General features: G+C 41.4%; 2 protein-coding genes across 2 annotated transcripts in view; both read left to right on the top strand.

Annotated features, from left to right (window-relative positions):
• The first annotated feature begins 1582 nt into the window (after nt 1–1582).
• si:dkey-171c9.3 lies at nt 1583–5382 on the top strand. Its single transcript, XM_041030752.1, has 2 exons — nt 1583–1637; nt 3567–5382. Exon 2 carries the CDS (start codon nt 3573–3575, stop codon nt 4482–4484), a length of 912 nt encoding a protein of 303 aa, XP_040886686.1. The 5' UTR covers nt 1583–1637; nt 3567–3572; the 3' UTR covers nt 4485–5382.
• Nucleotides 5383–10376: 4994 nt separating this feature from the next.
• tnfsf10l (TNF superfamily member 10, like) overlaps nt 10377–21131 on the top strand; it is a 46901-nt gene continuing 36146 nt past the window's right edge. Inside the window, exon 1 of the mRNA XM_041031154.1 lies at nt 10377–10954. Coding sequence (XP_040887088.1) covers nt 10709–10954 — 246 coding nt within the window. The 5' untranslated portion in view covers nt 10377–10708. The remainder of the gene's footprint in view (nt 10955–21131) is intronic.

The raw sequence follows: 21131 nt of genomic DNA, 5'->3' as shown, positions 1-21131 counted from the left end.
TCATTCACGTTTTCTCCATGTCATCTATTGCACCATTAATGTATATTTACGATACGCACATGTGCAGCACACATACAATATTTATTTTAATGTGTATTGTGAACATCTTTCTCCTGAGATGAATAAAAGTCAGTGGGAGGAGCACATACATTCTGCACATACACACATATGACCTGCATAACTTGTATATCAGTATATCAAATCGGTATATCAAAAGAAGCAGCTCATATGAAATACCATTGCAGCTTTAAAGAGTTTACATTTTGATGTGTTAAGACACACATACATTTTTTGTGTGTCCAGCAAAAAAACTATATGTCCTTTATTTAATTAGCACCGGTTGTGTATCACAAGGAGTAGTGTAAATAAAGGATGATGGAAAATGTAGTCTCAAAAATGCAGTGTATTGAAACTCTATATTCCTTTAGGTTGTGTAAATCAGAGGGTATATTATTGCCGGGCGATCACGCAAGACTGAAATGACCCTTGAAATCTATTTAAATGATCATGTTGAGCAATGAACTCACTGACACACAGATAAATATTTCTTGAACTGCAGAAAGAGCGCAACAGGCCTACTGGGGCTCACAGCACTGAGTTACAGCAATAACAGTTTGGGTAAGAGGGTCATAAAATTGCAGATCACATTTGCGTACCCAGAGGGCAGGTTTGAGATGGACAACAGGGGAAGCTGGCAGCTAACAATCGTCCAGCTGCCAGGGGTTTGGGAAGGTCATCTTTGATTCTTGTGGAATTGAGGCTGTAGAGTGTATCTGAGTCTTGTTAAGAGAACAAAATAAATCTTGATCCATGCATTTTAATCCTCTTCTGACCTGAGGAACACTATGAATGCCATACAGAGCTATGTCATCTCTGAATACACCCTGCAATCACACCATAAACACTCACTTGACACTATGTCATTGCACTGAAGTGAACAAATATCCCTATGTAGTATGTGATGAATAGGTTCAACAAGAAAAAAATCCCTGAGCGCAGTCCATTCAAACATTCACCCCACGCTCACTGCATTTGAACAGAATACTGTGACGCGTCTTTAAGCCCCGCAGTTCACGCAGTGCAATCTGGCGTCTAATGAGGTCCTGAGAGAGATATCATCTCACAACACTGCTTTTATTTCATCTCCCCTCCCTGCTGTCCTCATCTAAGAAAAAAAGCTTTCATAAGAGATCAGTTTCTTCCAGATTGCCTGTGTCTCCATCACAGCAGAGAGGAATAGGTTTATAATTCTAAGAATTTAGTTGAAACTGCTAAGAAATCTGCATGGGTGGGGTTTGAACTCTAAATTCAGGGTCGTGGAAGTTACGTTTCACAAAATCTTTTTGTTGAACTAATTACAACTATTGTTATAAACCCAATGTAGCTTTACAAAATGTCTATACATCATTTTATACGTCATTTTCTCCTGCTGTAAGTGTGGTAGATTGATGCCGAAAATACCCACACACAGCTGCTTTCTCGGTTTGCATACAAGCGCACACGCACACACACACACGCATGCACACACACACACAGGAAGTGAGAGGAACTTGTGAACTCATTTGTTAACCCATTTCCGTATAAACTCATTTGCAGTGGAGACAGCAAACAGCAAACCGTCACCCTGTTACTAACTGGTAAGTTGGTCTACATGCTGGTACTCATACAATAGGCTTCCTGATATGTTCTGTATCTTGTTTTCATATTTTGTTGTACATCTATGTAAGTTTTGGCTTTAACCTTGTCCATCTGGCCCTCGATATTCTTTGTCAGTCTTGCCAGATACCGCAGTAAATCAGGAGATACCCTTTTTTTTTTTTGTAGTTTTAAATCTCTTATCTGTTCAGTTTTTCTTGGGCTAACAAAGGTTAACTAATATCTCTCAATACAGAAGACCGAAGATGAGACATTGTGAAAATATTTTTGGTACGTTATTAGACAAAGTGGATTCTGAAACCCTAAATATTCCTTTGCAGAATTTTTCTATTTGGACTTGTCACATTTCATTAAAACACTGACAATGGGTGTGGAAGAAATGCAGTTGTTATTAAAGGTTAACTGAGGCACTGCCTTTCAAGCAATATTTTGCAATGCACTGCAGTGCCTTTGTGTCAGTTGTTGTGAGCACTGATGTAGAAACTTTTCTTGGAAGTTAAAACAGACAGCAGGTAAAGTGTTGGTGTCATCAGACAAGACAGGGTTGTGTAACACAAGAACACCCAGGAATGAAGTAGCATCCTCATCTCATAAACATTTCTCTGCCAATCAGGATTTCCAAGTCAGATTGCCAAGAGAAAACATTCTTTATTTTGGCTGTAATTTGTTCCACATCTGCGCTCCATTCTCTATCTCGTCCTCCTCTCTGGACTCTGTCCACATTGAGCCTAGGCTGTATCTACTCAGTGAGTAATGGCAGGATAAATGTGTGACACATCACATAAAGTTTGTAACATCCACAAGCCTCTGGAAGCAGAGGTAAACAGCTAACTCTAGAAAGAATGCATCAAAGTGTATTTTCCAAAATGTTGAGCTATTCTTTTAACATCAGATACAAAGAACACAGCCTCCAAGAGTCCTGCAGCAAAATAATCAGACAGTCTGGACTTCATTCATATGACTGACTGAAACAGTACATATTAATACAGCTTTGTGAATCCATGCCCTGGAGAGCAATGATAGCAGTTTCCATGTTATTTCATACTGATAAATGTTTTCATTATCTTGCAGCGTTAGTATTTCATTGGATGTGAAAACCAACACTCCTGTTGGCTGAACCAAGCCTTGTGAAACAGACCCTTTCAAACATTCAACAAGTTTTTTTCGTCGTATTGAAATGAATACAGACATCTTATTTCATTTATGCGATCAACACCATAATACTTTTAGTGTAACATTTGGTTTGCTCCTTTTCTGTTTTGCCAGCCTGACATTATAACTATTAAATAAAACTCTGCCTACATCAACTACAGATGTGTTCGAACTGAGTTTAGAAAAATGTCATGTTGCTGCTACAGAAGCCAGCGCAGTATTTTTGTGCTATCTAATGCCGAACTGAACTTCCTGCTTGTCACATCCTGACTGCCTGGCAGCTCATATGATGACAGGCTGTGGTCAGAGGCCTCAATCTTACTTTCCATCTGAGGCCGCAGAGGGGACTTTCTGTTCTTTGTGACCCTCCGTTTTCTTCCTCTATTTTTACGCGATTCCTGATTACACTTTCTCGTTTCTTAAACATACAACATTCTTTCGTTCTGTAGCTTATCTACTTCTTCTCTAATCTGAAACAGGTAAGGAATGTAGAAATGGAGCAGAGCAGAGGCTTAGATGGAAATGCTGCTCCATTTAGGGGAAATATTTATGTTCTTTCTGGCTTTAACTGAACGTGTTGGCAAGAAATATTCTAATAAAAATACAAAAATGAACTAATTATAGGAACAAGGCAGTGATTCAAACCATCTTTGGACCTCGTACTGGCCTTCACCGCATTCTTGTTGCAAAAAAAAGATGCCCGGGGAAAAAGTATGTTTCCTTTCCTTTTAACAAGATTATTGCTTTTATCCTCACAGGATCTGATGCAGGCAGCGAGTGCAGATTCAAGGGTGCCAGAGCCCAATCTGGAAAACCCTGCTGTTCCTGTAGGCCTCAGGAGAAACCCACCAAATGCTGGGGCTCTTGACAAGTTTGCCCAAAATATGGCAGAGAACATAATCCAGTCATTCCTTAGCCAAATGGGAATGGTGGAACCTGAGGTGTACAGTTGTAATCAAGACCAGGAGACGTTAGCTGAAGAGTTAGCGTCAGCAGTGATTGAGACTGCTCTGAGGGAAGTTTGCAGTGGTTGTAATGGTGAGGGCTGCCAGAGTTCAAGATCAGCCAGGGTAAAGATGGATGATGAACGGGCTGAAAGCCTGAATGAATCTGGAAGAGAAAGAGACTCTTTGAAGATGGACACAGAGATGGATCCAGTTAAAGATCTCCAGACCTCCAAAGACATCCAGCCCTACCACCCTCCTCTGTCCCAGTCAGGGCTCCCCATAATGGGATCCCTCGACTATCCCGACGCCCCTCCAACCACCCCCCTCCTCCCTGAGCTTGAGAGGAGCAGACACAGTTTTGCCCGGAAGCTGAAAGGAGGCTTGGCAAAGGTGTTCCTGCCCTCACCTCCTCCACCAACCCCAAAGGACAAAGAGGACGACGTTGACTCTGTCAACAACCCCCGGATGGAGTTAATAGAGCATCTGATGCACTCACTGTCCACAGATGATTTGGCAAGAGACTACTTTGAAGTGGGGTCTCAGCATGGAGCCAAGATGGAGGTTTTTGCAGAGGCTCTTTCGTGTAATATCATAGGCTGCGTCCTGAGTGCCAAAAGCAGAGAGCAGATAGCACATGATAATGATCTTCATCTACTGGCCCACCGACTGGCTGAGACCATCATCACCTCCTCCCTTGATGAAGCTAAAAACGCACGTCTGGAGTTTTAATGTAACTGTTGGGATCATGTTTGTGATGACTGGCAGGTACACCGACACAAGAGAACAGAAACATTGATATCCACCCACGTTACTTTCCACCGCTGCCTGACATTTTCATAGCAGTGTGACTTCCTGCAATAATATTGTTCTGTCATCTAAAGTTGATTCACTGAATTTGTTTCTCAATAAAGTTCAGTTAAGGCTCATCCAGATCCTGAAATATTATCCATTCATTGCAAAAGATGCTGACAGATTCAACAAAAACATGATTGACTTGCAGTTCAAACAGACTGTGGCACTTTTATGACATACATTTTAGATGTTCGAAGATAAACTGAAGGTAAGGATTTTATTCCAAGATGGATTAAAAGTAGTAGTAGTGAAAGTAGAATTTTAAAAAATGCTGGAAGGAAAACACCCATAGCTGTGAATGTGATTTTGACTGGGATCCAACAGCAATTACCATACATGTCCTTTAGGTGGCAGTAGAAGAGCAATGTTATTTTCAGCATGAGGTCAGCAAGGTTAACCTATTTATCCCGCCACAAGTAAATGGTGCACTATGATCGAGTGCAGTGTGGGGAAATTAAATGCAGAACGATCCATTTATCCCTGGACTCAGATGAAAATTGGCATTTGGGATGAATTTGTGTCCTGGCTCAAAGAAAATTCATTTTCATACTCACTTACTTAATGAGGTCAGATCCAGAAGAGGAGGGAGCCATGGTGCTTAACTAAACGGTGATATGAGCCGGCAAAGTTGGAAAAACCCTGTTTTCTTTTCTTTCTTTTTTTTCAAATCACTAACAACTTGAACACAGTCAGAGAATGCCAAATTCCCTGAAAGAGAAGCTTTGCTGAACCTTTAAAGAGCAGTTGCAAATAAAGAGTTTTATTGTTCCTCTTAGTCATCAGTTTGTCTCTCACTTATTCAAAAAGGCCTGATCAAGTACACAGACGTCTTAGTTTGAAGAAAAATGCATGAGCAATCAGGGTCACAAACAGGCAGAGACCAATGTTTACTTTCTTATGTTTGCATTTGTGCATGAAAACGCAACAAAACACGCGGAACTAAATAATACAAAGCACTTTTCTCTCTCTCTCTCCGACACAGATGGAGTGAGTGGGAGAGAAGACAAGTCAAATCAGTGTGTGCACAAATAGGAGTGTGTGTGATCAGTGGGAACCTAATCTGAGTGGGACCAAACCAGTAACATATGACTCCATTCCACTTCGATTTAAGACTTAGTTTCAGTGTTTAGATTAAAAATTTATTAGCCACACTAGCAACATGACTGTAGGGACGGAATGTTGATCTAAGGGCCCACCACTTAGGTCAAGACTGAAATATCTCAAAACCTAGTGGATGGATTGCAATGGAATTTTCTACAAATATTTATGGCACCCAGATGATTAATCCTACTGGTGATCTTCTGATTTCTCCTCCAGGACCACTATGAGGTTGACATTTGTGGTTTTAAGGAAATGACTTAACAACTATTGCATGGATTACGATATAATTTGGTGCAGTCTCTTTCAGGATGAACTATAATAACTTCAGTGATCCTCTGACTTTTCTTTAACAGCCCTGGGTTAAAACAATGCAGGGGGCTGTATGGGCCAGCACGTGCTGCTTCAGGTGCTGCTGGGATGAAGAAAGACAATCAAGGCGGTCCGGTTTGAGTGACAGGTCTGTAAATTTGAACACTCTGGCATGAAGTGAGAGGAAATGTCAGAGCATCGTTTTTGGAAAGTTACAGAAATGGTTAAACCATAAAGCCTGATGTTAGAAAGTTTCAGAAGTTGTCTGATCATCTGCACTAGCCTACAACCAGAAAAAATGTACACATTTCACTTTCAATTTTCAAATATTCTGACTGGTGGTGTTGAAGATTTTTTGAGCTAAATGCTGCAAATCTCTGCTGTTAATCTGAGCCACATATACACACACAAACAGAGCATAATGTACATATGTTGACTTGGCTGCAGTGTGTGTGCTAGTCCCTGGGTTCTGATACATAATATGTCATGGAATGCTCAGTCTGCACTTTTGACTCCCACTGCTGATTGCCATTATGTTTTCTCACCACAGGATGCTAACTGACTGACACACTCACACACATACACACTGAGACACGTGCACATAGATAAGCTGCAGGGCTCGGTTGACAGCTGTGGTGTCAGAGGACACACACACACACACACGCACATCTGGAGAAATGCTTGTTGTGTTGTCAGGTGGTGGTTGGCTGCCAGAAAGAGAGGGGACTGAGGGAGGAGATGGAAAAGGGAAAAAGCATGATGATACATATTTGGTGTATAGCATGAGGGTTTCTATGACAAGAAATAAATGGCAAGGTTACTCTTTGACTGTCATGGTGGAGGGTGAACCTACATAAATTCAATTTATCCATCCATTTATAAGTGAAATAATGCTTATCCACCAGATGGAAGAAGTATATCTAAAATATGGTAACAGCATTAGCATAAGTTCCTAAAAAATGAACTAGTAGCGACCAAACAGAAAGCAAGTACATTCACAACAATTTTATTGTATGTGACTTCACAGTTTGTGTCTCCAAAACATGTACTGTACATCTTAGAAAGTATAGTTTTTAATCTGAAAGTGGTATTAATTGTTTTTTGGACACACCGATACTTTAGGGAAACATTTGTGCAGAGATGGTAAATTTTTCCATAGATTAGGGTGTGAACTGTCACCGTGAGTGACCCTTTTCACATTACACTTTTCTTTTTGCATCACGTAAGTTTTGGTAAGTTTCCTGTCCTCACTCCTGATGTCACTGAGGCTTGAGGGCTGTTTTTCACCAACACACCACTTTATCCTGTTGACTGCATCTCAGTTCTGCGCCAGGATCATACAGCTCAGACATGTGGATGTGTAGTGTTTTATGTGGAAATAAATTCCCATCAGTCCTAGGTTAAAACAGTTGACAGAATTTGTAGCATTTGTTTCCATTTTCTTCTCCAGGCGAGTTTGATTTACCTTATCTGACAGTCCAGATAATGTCACTTCAGATTAGAATGATTTTCAAATAATGAACCTCTGAAAGTTCAGACATCTTCGTCGAGTATTATGTTGATCTGATCTTAGGCAGCAGTAGCCTTAAGGTTAAAGAAGTTGGCCTGTAACAGCAGGACCGCTGGTTCCTCTGATTTAACTGTCTGGGAAAGTGTTGTCCTGCCAAACCAACAAATGGTCTAAACAGTTTCCAGTTTGGAATGTGAAGGGAGCCACTACCAGGGATGAAGTATGTGTGCTCAACTGAATTTTCCTACGTAATAAAACAGTCAGAGAAAATGAAAAACAAAACTCTGGAAATAATATTTGATACCAATCATTCTTCAGTTTCAGTGTAAGTAGCTACAAGAACAGCATTTCAAGACTGTTGAGCTCACCTATCAGTCTATTTTATGAGGGTACCACTGGCCACTGGCTCTGAGTTCGTAAATCTGGTTGAGAAGGGATCAGCACACCCGCAGAGTGGAGAAAGCAGGCTCAGCCGTCTTTTTAAAACTGTTTAAACAATGGGTCACAAGAGGCTCAACTTTATTTTTCTGCTTTGGTATATTCAAAATTTAACTACATATTACTTTCTAGTAAAAAAGGACTGGAAGCTTTTGACTGGAAAAAAAAACCACCTCAAGTGATTTGATGAAAACCTGGGAAAATAACAATTTAAAAGAAATTTTATAGCAAGTCAGTCACAGTATATCCAAACAGAATCATTCACTCTTTTCCAAGTCTCACTGGGATATTTGCAGATGTAAGCATTTGACCAGAGGCATCAGTGCAGGTGCTGAGTATTGCCTAATGTTGTTAGAGATTGGGCTGTTTTATGGGTCAAGCTCATGACCATGCAGTGCTGAAATCATCGAAACACAGACGCTGAGGTCGTGGCACAATCTGGTCTCAAGGAGTCGACTTCAAACCCAAAATCCTGTCAGTTCTATCATAACAACCATTTTTGTAGACATGGAAAGTATTTGGCTCGTCTTTCACCTCTCCGTTAAGATTTTAATGCTTTGGATTTATCCATGAAGGTTTTGCTGTTTCTTCCAGTTCAAGTTTTATTCGGCCTCACCTGCAGACGACAGAATTCCCTTCCTGGCCGCTGAGATGTGTCCTGAGAGTATGGGCATGTCAAGCTCCAGTCAGTGGAACGGATGGCTTTCACATCTGGTGCAAAAACCCGAGGGACAACGCTGTAGAGAACTTGACTTGGGACCATTTTCCTGGATCCCACCCGCATTTAACTGCAGCTTTCACAAATCAAAAAAGTGTTTAAAATTCAAAAAAGCTCTCAGGTCGTGATGCTACTCTTCAATATAGTAAGATGAAAATGAAAAGAGAAAAGAGCAGTTGTTTAACCCACAAGAAAGAGTCTTGTTGTTGAATTGCACTTGATTTTCTCTGGTCTCTTGATTTGGTTTCAGCCCCGTTTGAACCTGGTCCTGAATATTACTGTTTGTTCTAACCAAAGTTTTAACAGGAGAAAAGTCCCATGGCCCTCAGATGGTCCAGATCTGTCGGACTGGCAGCGACCCAAGTTCGTCTGCGTCCCATCCTTGATAAACAGCTCTGACACTGGGCATACACACACTGCTACAACACACACTGCTTTCCAGCTGTTTGCGGTGATAGAGAGGAAACAAAGGAAGGGCCGTTGTTTAGAGCTGCACTGTAAACACAGTTTCTGCCTGTCTCCTCCCTTTAAAGCCTTTATTGTCTGTTTAGGTGAAGATTTGAGCTGCGTCATGATTCTGTGTCCACACACAAGATAAGATGACAAAGCTGATTCTCACTGCTGTCTAAGTTGCACACAGGTATAAAATCTTCATGAGTAAACATCTCCTCAGTCAGTGGCCTGAGCGCAGCTTTCTGATGTTTTTGGATACTGAAGTTTAAATATTTAATGGTGGCCACACGTGTTTCACAGTGATAAACTGGGCGGCCTGAGAGCAAATATTTGCTCCCAAACAGTGTAAAGCTCTAAAATAGACCACAGACTCACACACACAGAAACACACACACAAACACTGGAGCCAGCAGCTCAGAGAGATTAACAAAAATAGAAATTGCTTGTTTTTCTATTTTTTTTAAATAAACCATTATTTTCTACAAAAAAAGCTTCAAACAGCAGCTGCTACAAATAATTATTTTCATCACTGATAAATCTGCTGTTGATTAACCTATTGAACCAACAGCCTATAAACCAAGAGTTTTCAGTTTATAATTATTGGGGAATGAGAAACCTAGTAAATATACACACTTGAAAAGCTGAAAGCAGTGATTTTTTTTTTTTTTTTGATTGAAAAATTGACTTAAACTCACTTGACTAAATGTCTCAGCTCTCCTTTAGGCTGAACTGCTCTTGCAATCTCCTTCAGTGACCAGAGTCAGAGGGACAGCGCCCTCTGTCAGCTGAACCTGGAGCTGATGCTTACGACCAGACTGTGTCAAAAGAACAAAAATATCATGAGAAATTATTTTTAATAATACATTTTTAAAAAGGGGGGGTTGCCTTTACTATGGACTATCGGTGCACGATTTTTTTTATGGAACACACGCCCTAGTTCCTAATAATAACAATAATAATAATGTAAAGAAAACAATACAATAATAATAAAATATTAAATAAATAGACATTTTGATAGACATGAACTGCAAAATCTAACATTTTCTGTTTCTCACTAAGGGGAAACTGGCAAATTTTCTTGGAGTGTTCTGTTTTGGAAATGTATGCACTGGTGTTCCGGGCCTGGACTGCACCGTTGAAACTGAAAGAAAAGAGAGAGAGAAAGATAAAGAGGGAGAGGGGGAGAGAGAGAGAGAGAGAGAGAGAGGGAGAGAGAGCATTCCTCCACAGCTCCAGGGTGATGAGGAGGGTAAGCCGGCCCCTCTTTGCTGCTCTCTCTCTCTGTGTTGCAGCCCATCAGTGCAGCGCTGCTTCTTCCAGCAGCACCCACTTTACGCAGCAGCTGAGTGCTGAAAAGACATGGACACGTCCAAACTTTAACTTTCTGATCGTCTTTCTCTTCTCCAGATTGCTCTCCTCTCTTCTCCTCCCCCGCTTCTCCCTCTGAGCTCCGACTGAAAAGCTCTGTTGGCAGCTGCGGACGCATGGAGATCTAATTTTGGTCCAATTTTCGGTCAGTCGGTCAACTGTGTGGAGGCTGTTGTTGGCTGTTGTTGTTTTGCTGTTGGGTTTATGGTCTACTCATGCGTCGGGAATGCCATGGCCACTCCGAACGCACAGCAGCAGCACCAGGATTATTTCAGATCGGTGAGCAGCGAGTCGTCCTACATGATGGTCCCGGCCGGCGGGCCGAGCGGGACGGGGCGCAAGGAAGCACCGTCCAAGATGTGGGTGGCGATGGTGGTGATAGTGGTGGTGGTGCTGCAAATTGCCTCCACCACGGGGCTCTTTGTCTACCTGAACATGTCCATATCAGAGGTAAGAGCCAGTTTCCACTCACTTTAAGAGTTTATGTGCTGTACTTGGGGCCACATGTGCCCCTTTGTGGAAACTTTTCGACCTTTGAGAGCATAAAAATCTGGAGAACTTCGCTGTTGCGCACTGAACTGGCAAGAAATATCAGAACGAGTTTAAACTGGTGAATGTCACATCCACAGTCTTACTATTGTAGTTTTCTTGATAAGCACAATGAAATTTGTTCACAGTAATAAATAGTATATAAACTATATGCTGGAATTGCTGAAATAAAGTAAGTCAACATATTTTAACGGCAAAGCTGCTGCTAGAAATCTTTTAGTGATACTGCTTCATTTTTCAGATTAAGTGCAGTTTTCGTTTGGGGAGTAATTCATTTCTGGACTTCTGGAGCCGTGGTGAATTCGCCCCCGCTTTCTGACATTAAAACAACGCAGTCCGGAGTTCACAAGCAATCAAAGCAGTCTGTCTGTCCAGCAGCGTTTATCGAACTAAACGGGTTAAATTGCGTGCGTTAAGGAACATACTGGAGCCATTGGGGTCAGCAAAAAGTAGTCAGAAGCTGTAGAGCAGGATTGCTTTCAAGTAGGTTACAGATGTTGTGTGCAGAGGTGAAATATGCAGTGATGGAGGTGGGCTGTCCCACGGGGTCCAATTCAAGCCATTTTTATCTGCTGACATAAACATGAATCTGAATAATACTACTCTAAGTACTTGCAATGTGCCTGAAGTTCTCAGCTGTGAAAATACAGTGACCTCACCACGTGTAAAGGCGTTTAAATGAAGAAACACTGAAATTCTGAAAAGATTTTGCTGCAGCATTTGCACAACTGAGGCTCGAGTCCTCCCCCTGATAATCAGTTAGCTTTGCCTCTGCCACAGCCACAGTCACTGAAAGGGAAAACTGAAAAGGTCCTCAAGTTAAATCTGAAACTTGTAGAAACATAAGTGCTGTCAGTGAGATGCTGCTCATTGAGCCCGAGCAGGGAAAAATACGTGATGGCAAGGGAGCTCGTTACTTTCAAAGCTGGTCCTCATCTGTGTTTTTAGTCTTCAGTGTAGGGAGGCAGAAGATATGGGAGAGAAATGCTGATTGGCCAGACTGTTTTGAATTTGTTATCAAGGAAAAACTACCTGACTGACGCTGGGATTTAAAGGGACATGTGGAGGTGCAGTCTCACAGTGTGTGTGTTAAATATGGTCTCTGATACTCAGGAAACTGATAAACGATCCTGATGCATGAATCCCAGTAAGAGGCCCATTTAAACTGTAACGCTACTCCGTCAGAGAGAGGAAACTGGGTTCAGTGGTGCACTGTGCATCCCAACATGAGAGCAAAAGCCTGTAAGACGATATGAAATGTGTCACACTTTGCCCTCAGTCGTGGACGTTTGCTGTTGAAACTGGAGCAATACGTTGCACAGGTGTGCACTGTCGAAGACCACCATCAAACACGTGTCCTGCTGCAGGACGGAGGATTCCTTTACCCTGAAAATATTCCTCCTGGGAATAGGGAAGAATAAAAATGATATGATGTTTTCTTTTGCAGCTGGTTTTCATACAGAGCAGGTCTTATACAATTTATATTTCAGGCTTTTTAGCTGCTGTTTTCTTCCAAAGTGATCTACAGCAAAGGAAGCATTAGGGAGTTCAGCAAGACGGACTAAAGTTTGTACACTGAAAGGATCAAATCTGTAACTTTTTGGTGAGTCAGCACAGATGACATTAAATGAGAAACAAGAGGAAACATCAGTCCAGGTATCTTTTGCTGTGTTTTTAAATTCCTGGCATGTCTGGCGCTTCGGTCCTTGTGCCTCTTGTGTCTGCAGAAACTGTCAGGGAGAAATCAGGAAATCAGGGAGGACACATATATTAATGACATCAGTGACTATGTGCAGACAGAGGGTCAAAATATATTGTATATCATACATTAACGTATCAGCCCTTTGGTACAGTTGCTGTCGGAAACATCAATTTGAGTTGCACATTTAACAAGCCTAGAAATGTAGTACATGTTTTATCGTGAAAAAGTGTATGTTAGGCACATTTTCCAGCCATTAGTCAGTGTACTGTCTCATTTTTCAACAATTTTTTTAGAAAACATTTGACCTGATTTCAGTTTTTCCTCCCCGACACATCCGAGGTGGCAGGAAGCCACATAAGGAATAGTTTAGAGATGATACTGGACAGAGGCGAAATGAAAAACACGGCGCTGTGTATTTGCATGTGGGGGATCCCCTGGTTCTCAGGGCCAAGGCCAGCTATTTTTAATCTGGAAACAGGCCCTCCTTTGAATTGCAGTGGAGTTACACCCCGTGCCAGCCCGGCTAAGACAAAAGATACTCGGGACAATGAACATCATATAATGAGGAATGCTCCAGTGCTGCCTCAGCGCTGTGGCATTCACACACAAACAAATAAGCACATGTAAACACAGAAGGGCCCAGTCTCATGGCTGTATGTTCTCTGTTGGGTCTCTATTTCATTGCTGCTGGTTGAGGCTCTTTGTGCAAACCAGCCACTTTAAACATAAATATACTTTGAATGAACAGCACGTCAGTGAATGTTCAAGTCTGAAACATACAAACAAAGGCAGACATAATTCCATTGTTTCAATTACCTACACTATAACATCAATAATAGGTAAGAGCAGGAATTTTAGCACAAGAGACACAAGAATAAGTCAGTTAATCGGTAAGTGAAAAATAATCAGCAGCTATTCTGATAATCGATTCAGAAAAAACTCTGGTTCCATCGTCTGAGCTGTGAGGATTTCCTGCCTTTTTCTGTTCTATGTCATAGTGTATTGTAGCGACCGTGGTTGTGTGACCAACTGAGATTTTAGGGCCGTGTCATTTGTGTTGTTTTGTGTGAAATTTGGGGCTTTTCTGTGTTATCTGTGCTCGTGTGTGTGATTGGCATTCCATTCTTTATACTTCACTGGTCCACTTTATTATTGTTTGGGTTCACTGATAGGCTTCTGACTCACCCTTACATGCAACAATTCACCCGGTCTGTTTCTGTGTGTGTGTGTGCGTGTGTGTGTGTGTGTGTGTGTGGTCTCACACAGAAAACGTTTGACTATGAGTGTTTGCTCGGGGTGTGTGTGTAGATGTGTGTGGTCCACTTTGCCAGAGAAATCACAAATTTTTGTCTCTTCTGTCTGTGAGCAAGCACCAGATTTTTTTAGGGTGGTTTCAGTGAACAATACTCACAAAGGTTCACAAGGGACCCACAGCAGTTTTTGAGTTCTGGTTTAGAATCACATCAGATTTTGTGTTGGATTAGGCGTTAGGGTTAGGCTACAGCAGGTCAAAGGTTAAAGCCACACAGTTTTAAAGCAGATAAGAGTGTTCAGATAATGCAGACCACTTCTACCAGCCATAATCAAGGATCTCAGTTCTTTGAGAACCATATAATTTTTTCTCCTCAGGTTGCCACCTACGCGTTTCCTCCAGCTCACACTTACAGATTTAGGGCGACAGTTTGCTGGAAATCAAACGTTCTTTGAAACATTTGCAAAGCTGTGACCTCTGAATGCCTGCGTCGCCCACTGAGCCCACTTGACGCAGTGTCCAGTCACAGGAACGTGTGGCACTTTAAGTGAGCGGAACACGTCGGCACCTGCTAAAAGCTCTCGGCTAAACAAGCAGCCAGAAGTCTCGTTGTAAGCATGTCTGAATTGCACACAGGGGAAGATAACTCGTAGAAAATAGTGTTACTAACATTTTAGTGTCAGTCAATTTCACCCCTTCATACATAAAATAATTTCTCCAGTCCGGCCTCCCTGTGTGGCTTCAGCTGTTGTTGCCATTTCTGTCATAACCTCCTAAAGCAGCAGTATATAACAGTATGGGTCAGTTCTTCCATTAGTACATAAATCTGCTGTATATTTATCCCAGATTTTCACACTGGATCAGGTTTTATTGGAAAAGGCCAAGGTTAAAGTTACCATCAAAGAATCATATGTGTGTGTTTGTGATGTGTGTTGTGGGGGGGTGAGCATGCAACACGTGTGCAGTGTTTAACCTCCTACTCTGCACACAAACACACACAAACACACACACAGGTGCGCGTATGTTCATAATTAGTAACCAGTTTTGAGTAAAATCAAATCCTTCACTGCAAATATTTGGATTTAATTTGGAGCTCCGAATACAAACCTCCCACACCAGACTCCATTGCCAAAATACACAATTCTCCCGCTCTCTCTCTATCACACCTACCTACTTTCTCTCTCTCTCTCTCCTGTCTTTTCACCTCCTGCCCCCCTGCAGTCTCTGTGTGTTATGGTTCAAGTCCGTGTTGGAGAATCGAGTTACAGGCAGTTGTAGGGCTCGGGGAGGGCGGGGGGCAAATTTTTCAGGAGTGACACAAGCATTTTTTTTTCTTTTATGAGGCAGGAGGGGACTAACCCACAGGGACTCGTGTCACTGACAAAAATTGAGGAACAAAACTTGACAAAATTGACAAAAATTGAAGTTGGGTAGGGTCAGGGGCTAGGGAATACATTGTGTCAAGTGTGTGTGTTTGTGCGCTTTGTGTATCTAATCAGGGCTTGGGCACGTCTCCAGAATTATGTAAGGTGTTTATATGGGTGTAACACACAAAAACAGCAAGAGAGAGAGAAAACAAGAGGCTTAACTATCCATCATGCAAACACACGTGTGGTTACTAGAAGGAGGTGAAAGACAAATATATTTGGCGTTGCTTTTTGCCTTGTGTTTTCTTGACTAAATGAAGTTGACGTGGCCAAAATGATGTCAGTTAAATAATTTCTTAAAATTTCTGAATCAACCCGGTTTCCTGCAGAGAAAGTTGTTCCTTAGAAAGATTTCTTTTCCTAAAAATGCTTTGATAGCCTGGTTAGAGTAACTGAAATACTGACGGGCACACAGACACATATTGGGAGACATCCATGAGACACAGTGTGTCTTTGCGCAGACCTGCATGCACGCTCAGTGTTTTCTTGGCCAGGTCATTTGGACGAGGATGAAAAGGAAAGCAGGGATCACAGGAAAGAGGCAGGGAAGAGGAGAAAGTGGGCATGAGAGTTGAAAGAGACAAAAGTGAAGGGGGGAGACAGGAGGAGATGATGATGAGCCTGGTACATAAAAGAGATGAGGTCTGAAAAATACTCAGTATGTGGGTTTCAATCAAATATACAGTATCTAAAGAGACAAACAGAGGCAGAGGCTAAGACATCCTGACTTTTAGCTGCTATGAGTCAAACAAAATGCTGGATCCTGCATAAACTGGATTAACAAACAAAATAATTATTGAATTTTAAAGGTGCTTCTAGGTATATTAGGTATATTTTACCTTTGGACAGAGACTAGCTGTTTCCCCTGTTTCCAGTCCTTATGGTAAGCTTAACTTTACTTAAATTTAAAGGCCTCCTGAGACCTTGATCTTAAAGACAGAAGTTGTTACAGTGCAGTTGTTAAGTATGTCATGTTTCTTCCTCAAAATGTGGAGAAAGAACTAAAGACACATCAGTTGTTGGAAATGAAGAAGAGACGAAAGATGGAGAGGAGAGAGATTATCCATGTGTTCAAACAGAACAGGAGAGGAGTCGGCTGCGATACATTATGTGATGTGATAGAGCACAGATATACAGACCCACCACACACAGACACACACACACACACACACACACAACCTTGATTTAACAACTTAACACATGAAAACAGGATATTTGAGTTCCCACGTTGGAATGTACATTAGGATGTGGCTACAGCTGTGTGTGTGTGTGTGTGTGTGTGTGTGGTGTGTGTGGTGTGTGTGTGTGTGTGTGTGTGTGTGTGTGCTCGCGCCAACAGCTGGTGCTGTGTGTTATCACTTTGTTTGCTCAGTCAACATGGCTATAAAGTTCTGATAAATCTTCTACCTAAGATTAGAAGGCACTGAAGCTCCCAGTGGACTCCTGCCATATCTGGTAACATCAAAGTTTTCATCAACCTGGTTGTAATGTTATGTTTTCAGTTTATGTCATCTTTATAACACGCTGACTGCAGAGTCAGCTGAATTTCTGTTGATATAAAGGCCTAGTCTACATTTTCACATCATAATAATCGTGATTCCTGGGCCATAACATTCAGTAGTGATTCAACTTATTGTAAATCCTCCTCATCAAAGTTTTTCTATTTTCTGTTCTGAATCTTATGAATAATTAATAATTAATTACAAGGAAAGAAATAGGGCAGCATGATTATTTTCTTTATGGATTAATGTATAGGGCCTGTATCCTCGAGCTTTTACTCCCATATAAGGTGTGATAATCAGAAAACGACGCTGGTTCCTGTGCAAAATCACCTCGCTGAAAAATAAAAGGCTCCATAAACTATTTCATAGTTTATCGTGTTAATAGGAAACAGATGGATAAAGCTGTCATGCATCTAAACTGAAGGATGAAAGTTCACCTCCGCCTTGACCTCCTATGAAAAAAAAAAAAAAAAATTCCCTCCTCTCGTCTATCCATCTTCCCTCATTTTAAGTCTTCACAGTAAGGGACCCATATGGCTCCCATCATAACCATCTCTGTCCCATATACTTTCAATACCTGTATCATATCAAAGGAGGAGGAGGAAAATAAGACGCTGCTACGCTGCAGAAACAAAAGACAACATTAACTTATTCAGTGTTTTTCACTGAATTTTTAGTTTTATCCTTTTGGAGAATCTTATTCAAACTGCATTAAAACCATGATGGCATAATAAAACCACCAAAAATCTACTAAAATTCCTTTAGGTGTAGCAGCTCTAAGGAATCAATACTACAAAAAGTACTACATGTACTTTTTGTGGTTCCACCCATCCTGTAAAACCTGGAATTTGTTTATGTAGCGTTCAAGTCATGGGAAAGTCCTGGGAGAATGTTTTAAATTGGCCGAATAATGAGTTCCCTCGAAACACTTTTCAATGTTGAAAAAAATATATAATCAGGATGTGTTACACAAACAGTCGTATCACAAACTCCCTCAATTTCTCCAACATCACCAGAAGAGCTGAAACGATTGTGAGTGATTTCTTGAAAAGTGTGACTGTATCAAACGTCCGCCACATCAGCAGAGAGCAACAAGAATAGCTGCTATCCAATATTTAACAAAAACATTAGTAAGAGGCCGTAATATTGGCAAGCCAGTGTGTCTGTCCAACCTTTGTATATACTGTATGTGTGTACAATATGTCTTGCATGTGCACATGAACCTTTTGTGTGTGTAACTGCAGACATAATATGTGTATGTCCATTGTAAGAGACGGAAATGTAATGGACACAAAGAAAATGAAGTGACCTAAACAGAGAGATTAGTTTTATATTGTCATGTAATTCTGTGTGCAAATAGAAGCTTTTGTGTGTGTGTGTGTGTGTATGTATCACCTGATTAGAGGCCGGCTGATTGGATGGAAAGTTTATATCTGGTCTAACATGATCTAACCCTGGGTATGCGCCGCCATCTCTGTCCTGGCACGAGAAGGAGGGCTTGTTAGTGTCAGCTTAAAAGTCTGTCTACTCCAGGGTTTTCCTCCCACTCTCTCTCTCTCTCTCTCTCTCTCTCTCTCTCTCTCTCTCTCTCACACACACACACACACACACACTCTTACTCTCTCTGATATCAGCATTTTGACTCTGAGCACGGTAAAAAGACCCTGCTGTCCCTCTGTCAGCTCTCATTTCTGTATCATTTAAACAACCACTGAACTCCTTTCTTCGCTGTCCTCGAATCTCTCCCCCCAATTATCTTTTCTATCTTTCCACCCGCTCTTGTCCCACGTCCACAACAGTTACCTCGTCCATAAACCTTAGTGTTGGCAGTTCCTCTGTCTCTCTCATGTCTCATTGACTGTGAAGAACACTGTGGTTTTGGCCTTTCATGTAAGGCACTGTAACATATCATTGCTTTTGGAGCTAAAAAAAAAAAAAAAAAACACCAAAACAGAATCACTGATGTTCCACTTCCTCTGCACTACACTGAGCCCCAGACTGAAGCAAATTTTTGGCTTTGTGTTGTATAAAACACTACCTCATTAAAAGCTTGTACATGTGTGATCACAGGTCATCCATGAACCAATGAATCAACCACTGAGCATGGATTTGGCTTTGTCTGCAGCAGCTGAATGGAAAACCTTAATAAGAAAAGCTCTGGGAAAAGAGGTGAAATCATGAGCCTGTCAAGCAGCCGGTTAAAGCTTCCCTTCAGGCCGTGACTTCTAAATGATGTTGTCGTTTCTGGTGGACTTTTTGTGTGTGAAGAGTTGGAGCTGAGCAAGGTTAAGAAAGCAGATGTTGGCACGGTTGCTAGATTACAGCACCGTAACACCGAAACTTTAGCTCTCAAGGAAATTAGACTTTGGATGAATGAATCACCAAACTGATTATGTTGAGTTCTGCATCATGACGAGTCATCATTCTGAAAGAGGTAAATCCTTGGCTCTTGAATGTCTTAATATCTTAGATGACTGGAATTCAATATCTCAATTCAAGGCTCACTTGTCTTCAGCAAGGATCTAAACCAAATATACCAATTCCAAGACTTTCCAGAGCCAGCATGAAAAGGCTAACATACACTGATCTTGTTGGACAAAAAGACAGAAGTCCTCATCCAGACATAGCTACTTGGATGTGTTAGTCTCTTGTAGAGGAGAGTTTAAAAATATATGTATTTAAAAATAGCTTAAACCTGCAAAATGTCAAGACAAGGAAGGAGTTTAGTTGTCGGTAAGAATTGGAATAACACCGTCCTTCTTTCCCAGAAAGATGATGACATTTGGACGTAACATAATAGCGGCAAAGAATCCCACCAGTTTAGATCGCAAGCAGGTTCTCTGGCCTTTAAGAGTTTGCAAATGTGTGAGTTGGCAGTGTGAACAACATTCAACACCTCTCACGAGATGCTTAAGATGTTTCTCAAAATCAGAAGCATGAATGCATGATGATGGCTTCAACTGAATGGCCAAGTCAGCCATGTCAACAAATAGAAGCTGCAGGAAAGGCTTTTAGTGTTGTCACGTTGGTGCAGTTTTTAATTGTAGGTCTAAGTACCAAAGACGACTGGATTGATCCAAGTCACGTCTGAAATGAGCACCACATTGAAAATTCACTTTTAAATTTTGAAAATAACACGTGGGATCCATTAATTTTCTGTCATTTACTGGCTTTGTTATGTATATGCATGTGTTTTGACTCTTCATCAGGGAGAGTTGTGTTTTAACATTCCTGCTGAATCCTGTTTGTGACTGGGATTTAAAAGCCTATGTCCCAGTAAGTAATCCAAACCTTAAATATGCCTCCATTTCGAGGATTTGCAGCCTCGTGATCAGTCACAGTGGTGATGACAGCTGATGATAACCTTTGACCTTGTTATTTTGATGAAGTCTCGCCGGGTTCACCTGTGTTATCTCAAGTATTACCTGCTATACTGGCATCTTTAATACATGTTTAAACTTTTCACTGCAATTGAAAAGGAATTTAAAAATAATAGACGGTGCTTGTGTCTCTACCTACATCATCTGCAGGATAAGTGGTCTTTTACTGTCAGTCTATAAATTCAATCTTCACAGCCCAAGGAGTTGTGTTCTTTTGTGTAGCGAGTGCGAGCATTCCCAGAAGTTCACAGTGTGTTTATTGTGGTACCTGGTGACACCACCAACAACTTATCTGCCAGAACAGTAGCTGCACAGGCACTCAAGCACACACAGACACACACCCACACACAGATGCACACACCATGCTGAGTATTATATGAAAAGGAAATGCACTGATTAGAAAACCGGTTAGTATTTTTACTGCCCCTGTTGTTCAGCCCCTTTAAATTTCTCACACCACCACTAAAATAATTCTAACCTTTATCTTAAAAATAACCATTTCAAAGTTCCCACTTTCCTTGTTTCCTTGTTCTTGTGGGGACATCTGGACCCCACCAGGGAAAACAGAGATCAGCTGCAATTTGTGCCACTACAATAACACTTGTAAAGGCCCCACTCGCTCGAGTCATACTTGCTCACTACCTCCACACACAAAAACACACTTACAGGCACAGTTGCCCACCCATGTTGGACTTGCCCACCCACAGGCACCCAAAGGACCCCACAAGAGCACAAGGACCTAAACCTCATCACTGAACATTGCTTCATTTCATCAACGCCATTCTGCGTCCTTCATTTTAGCTTTGGCCTTTAAT

The sequence above is a fragment of the Toxotes jaculatrix genome, chromosome 23, assembly GCF_017976425.1.
Source record: "Toxotes jaculatrix isolate fToxJac2 chromosome 23, fToxJac2.pri, whole genome shotgun sequence".
Taxonomy (NCBI): domain Eukaryota; kingdom Metazoa; phylum Chordata; class Actinopteri; family Toxotidae; genus Toxotes; species Toxotes jaculatrix.
The sequence above is the reverse complement of the archived record's forward strand: the minus strand, read 5'-3'. Positions and strand labels throughout refer to the sequence as shown.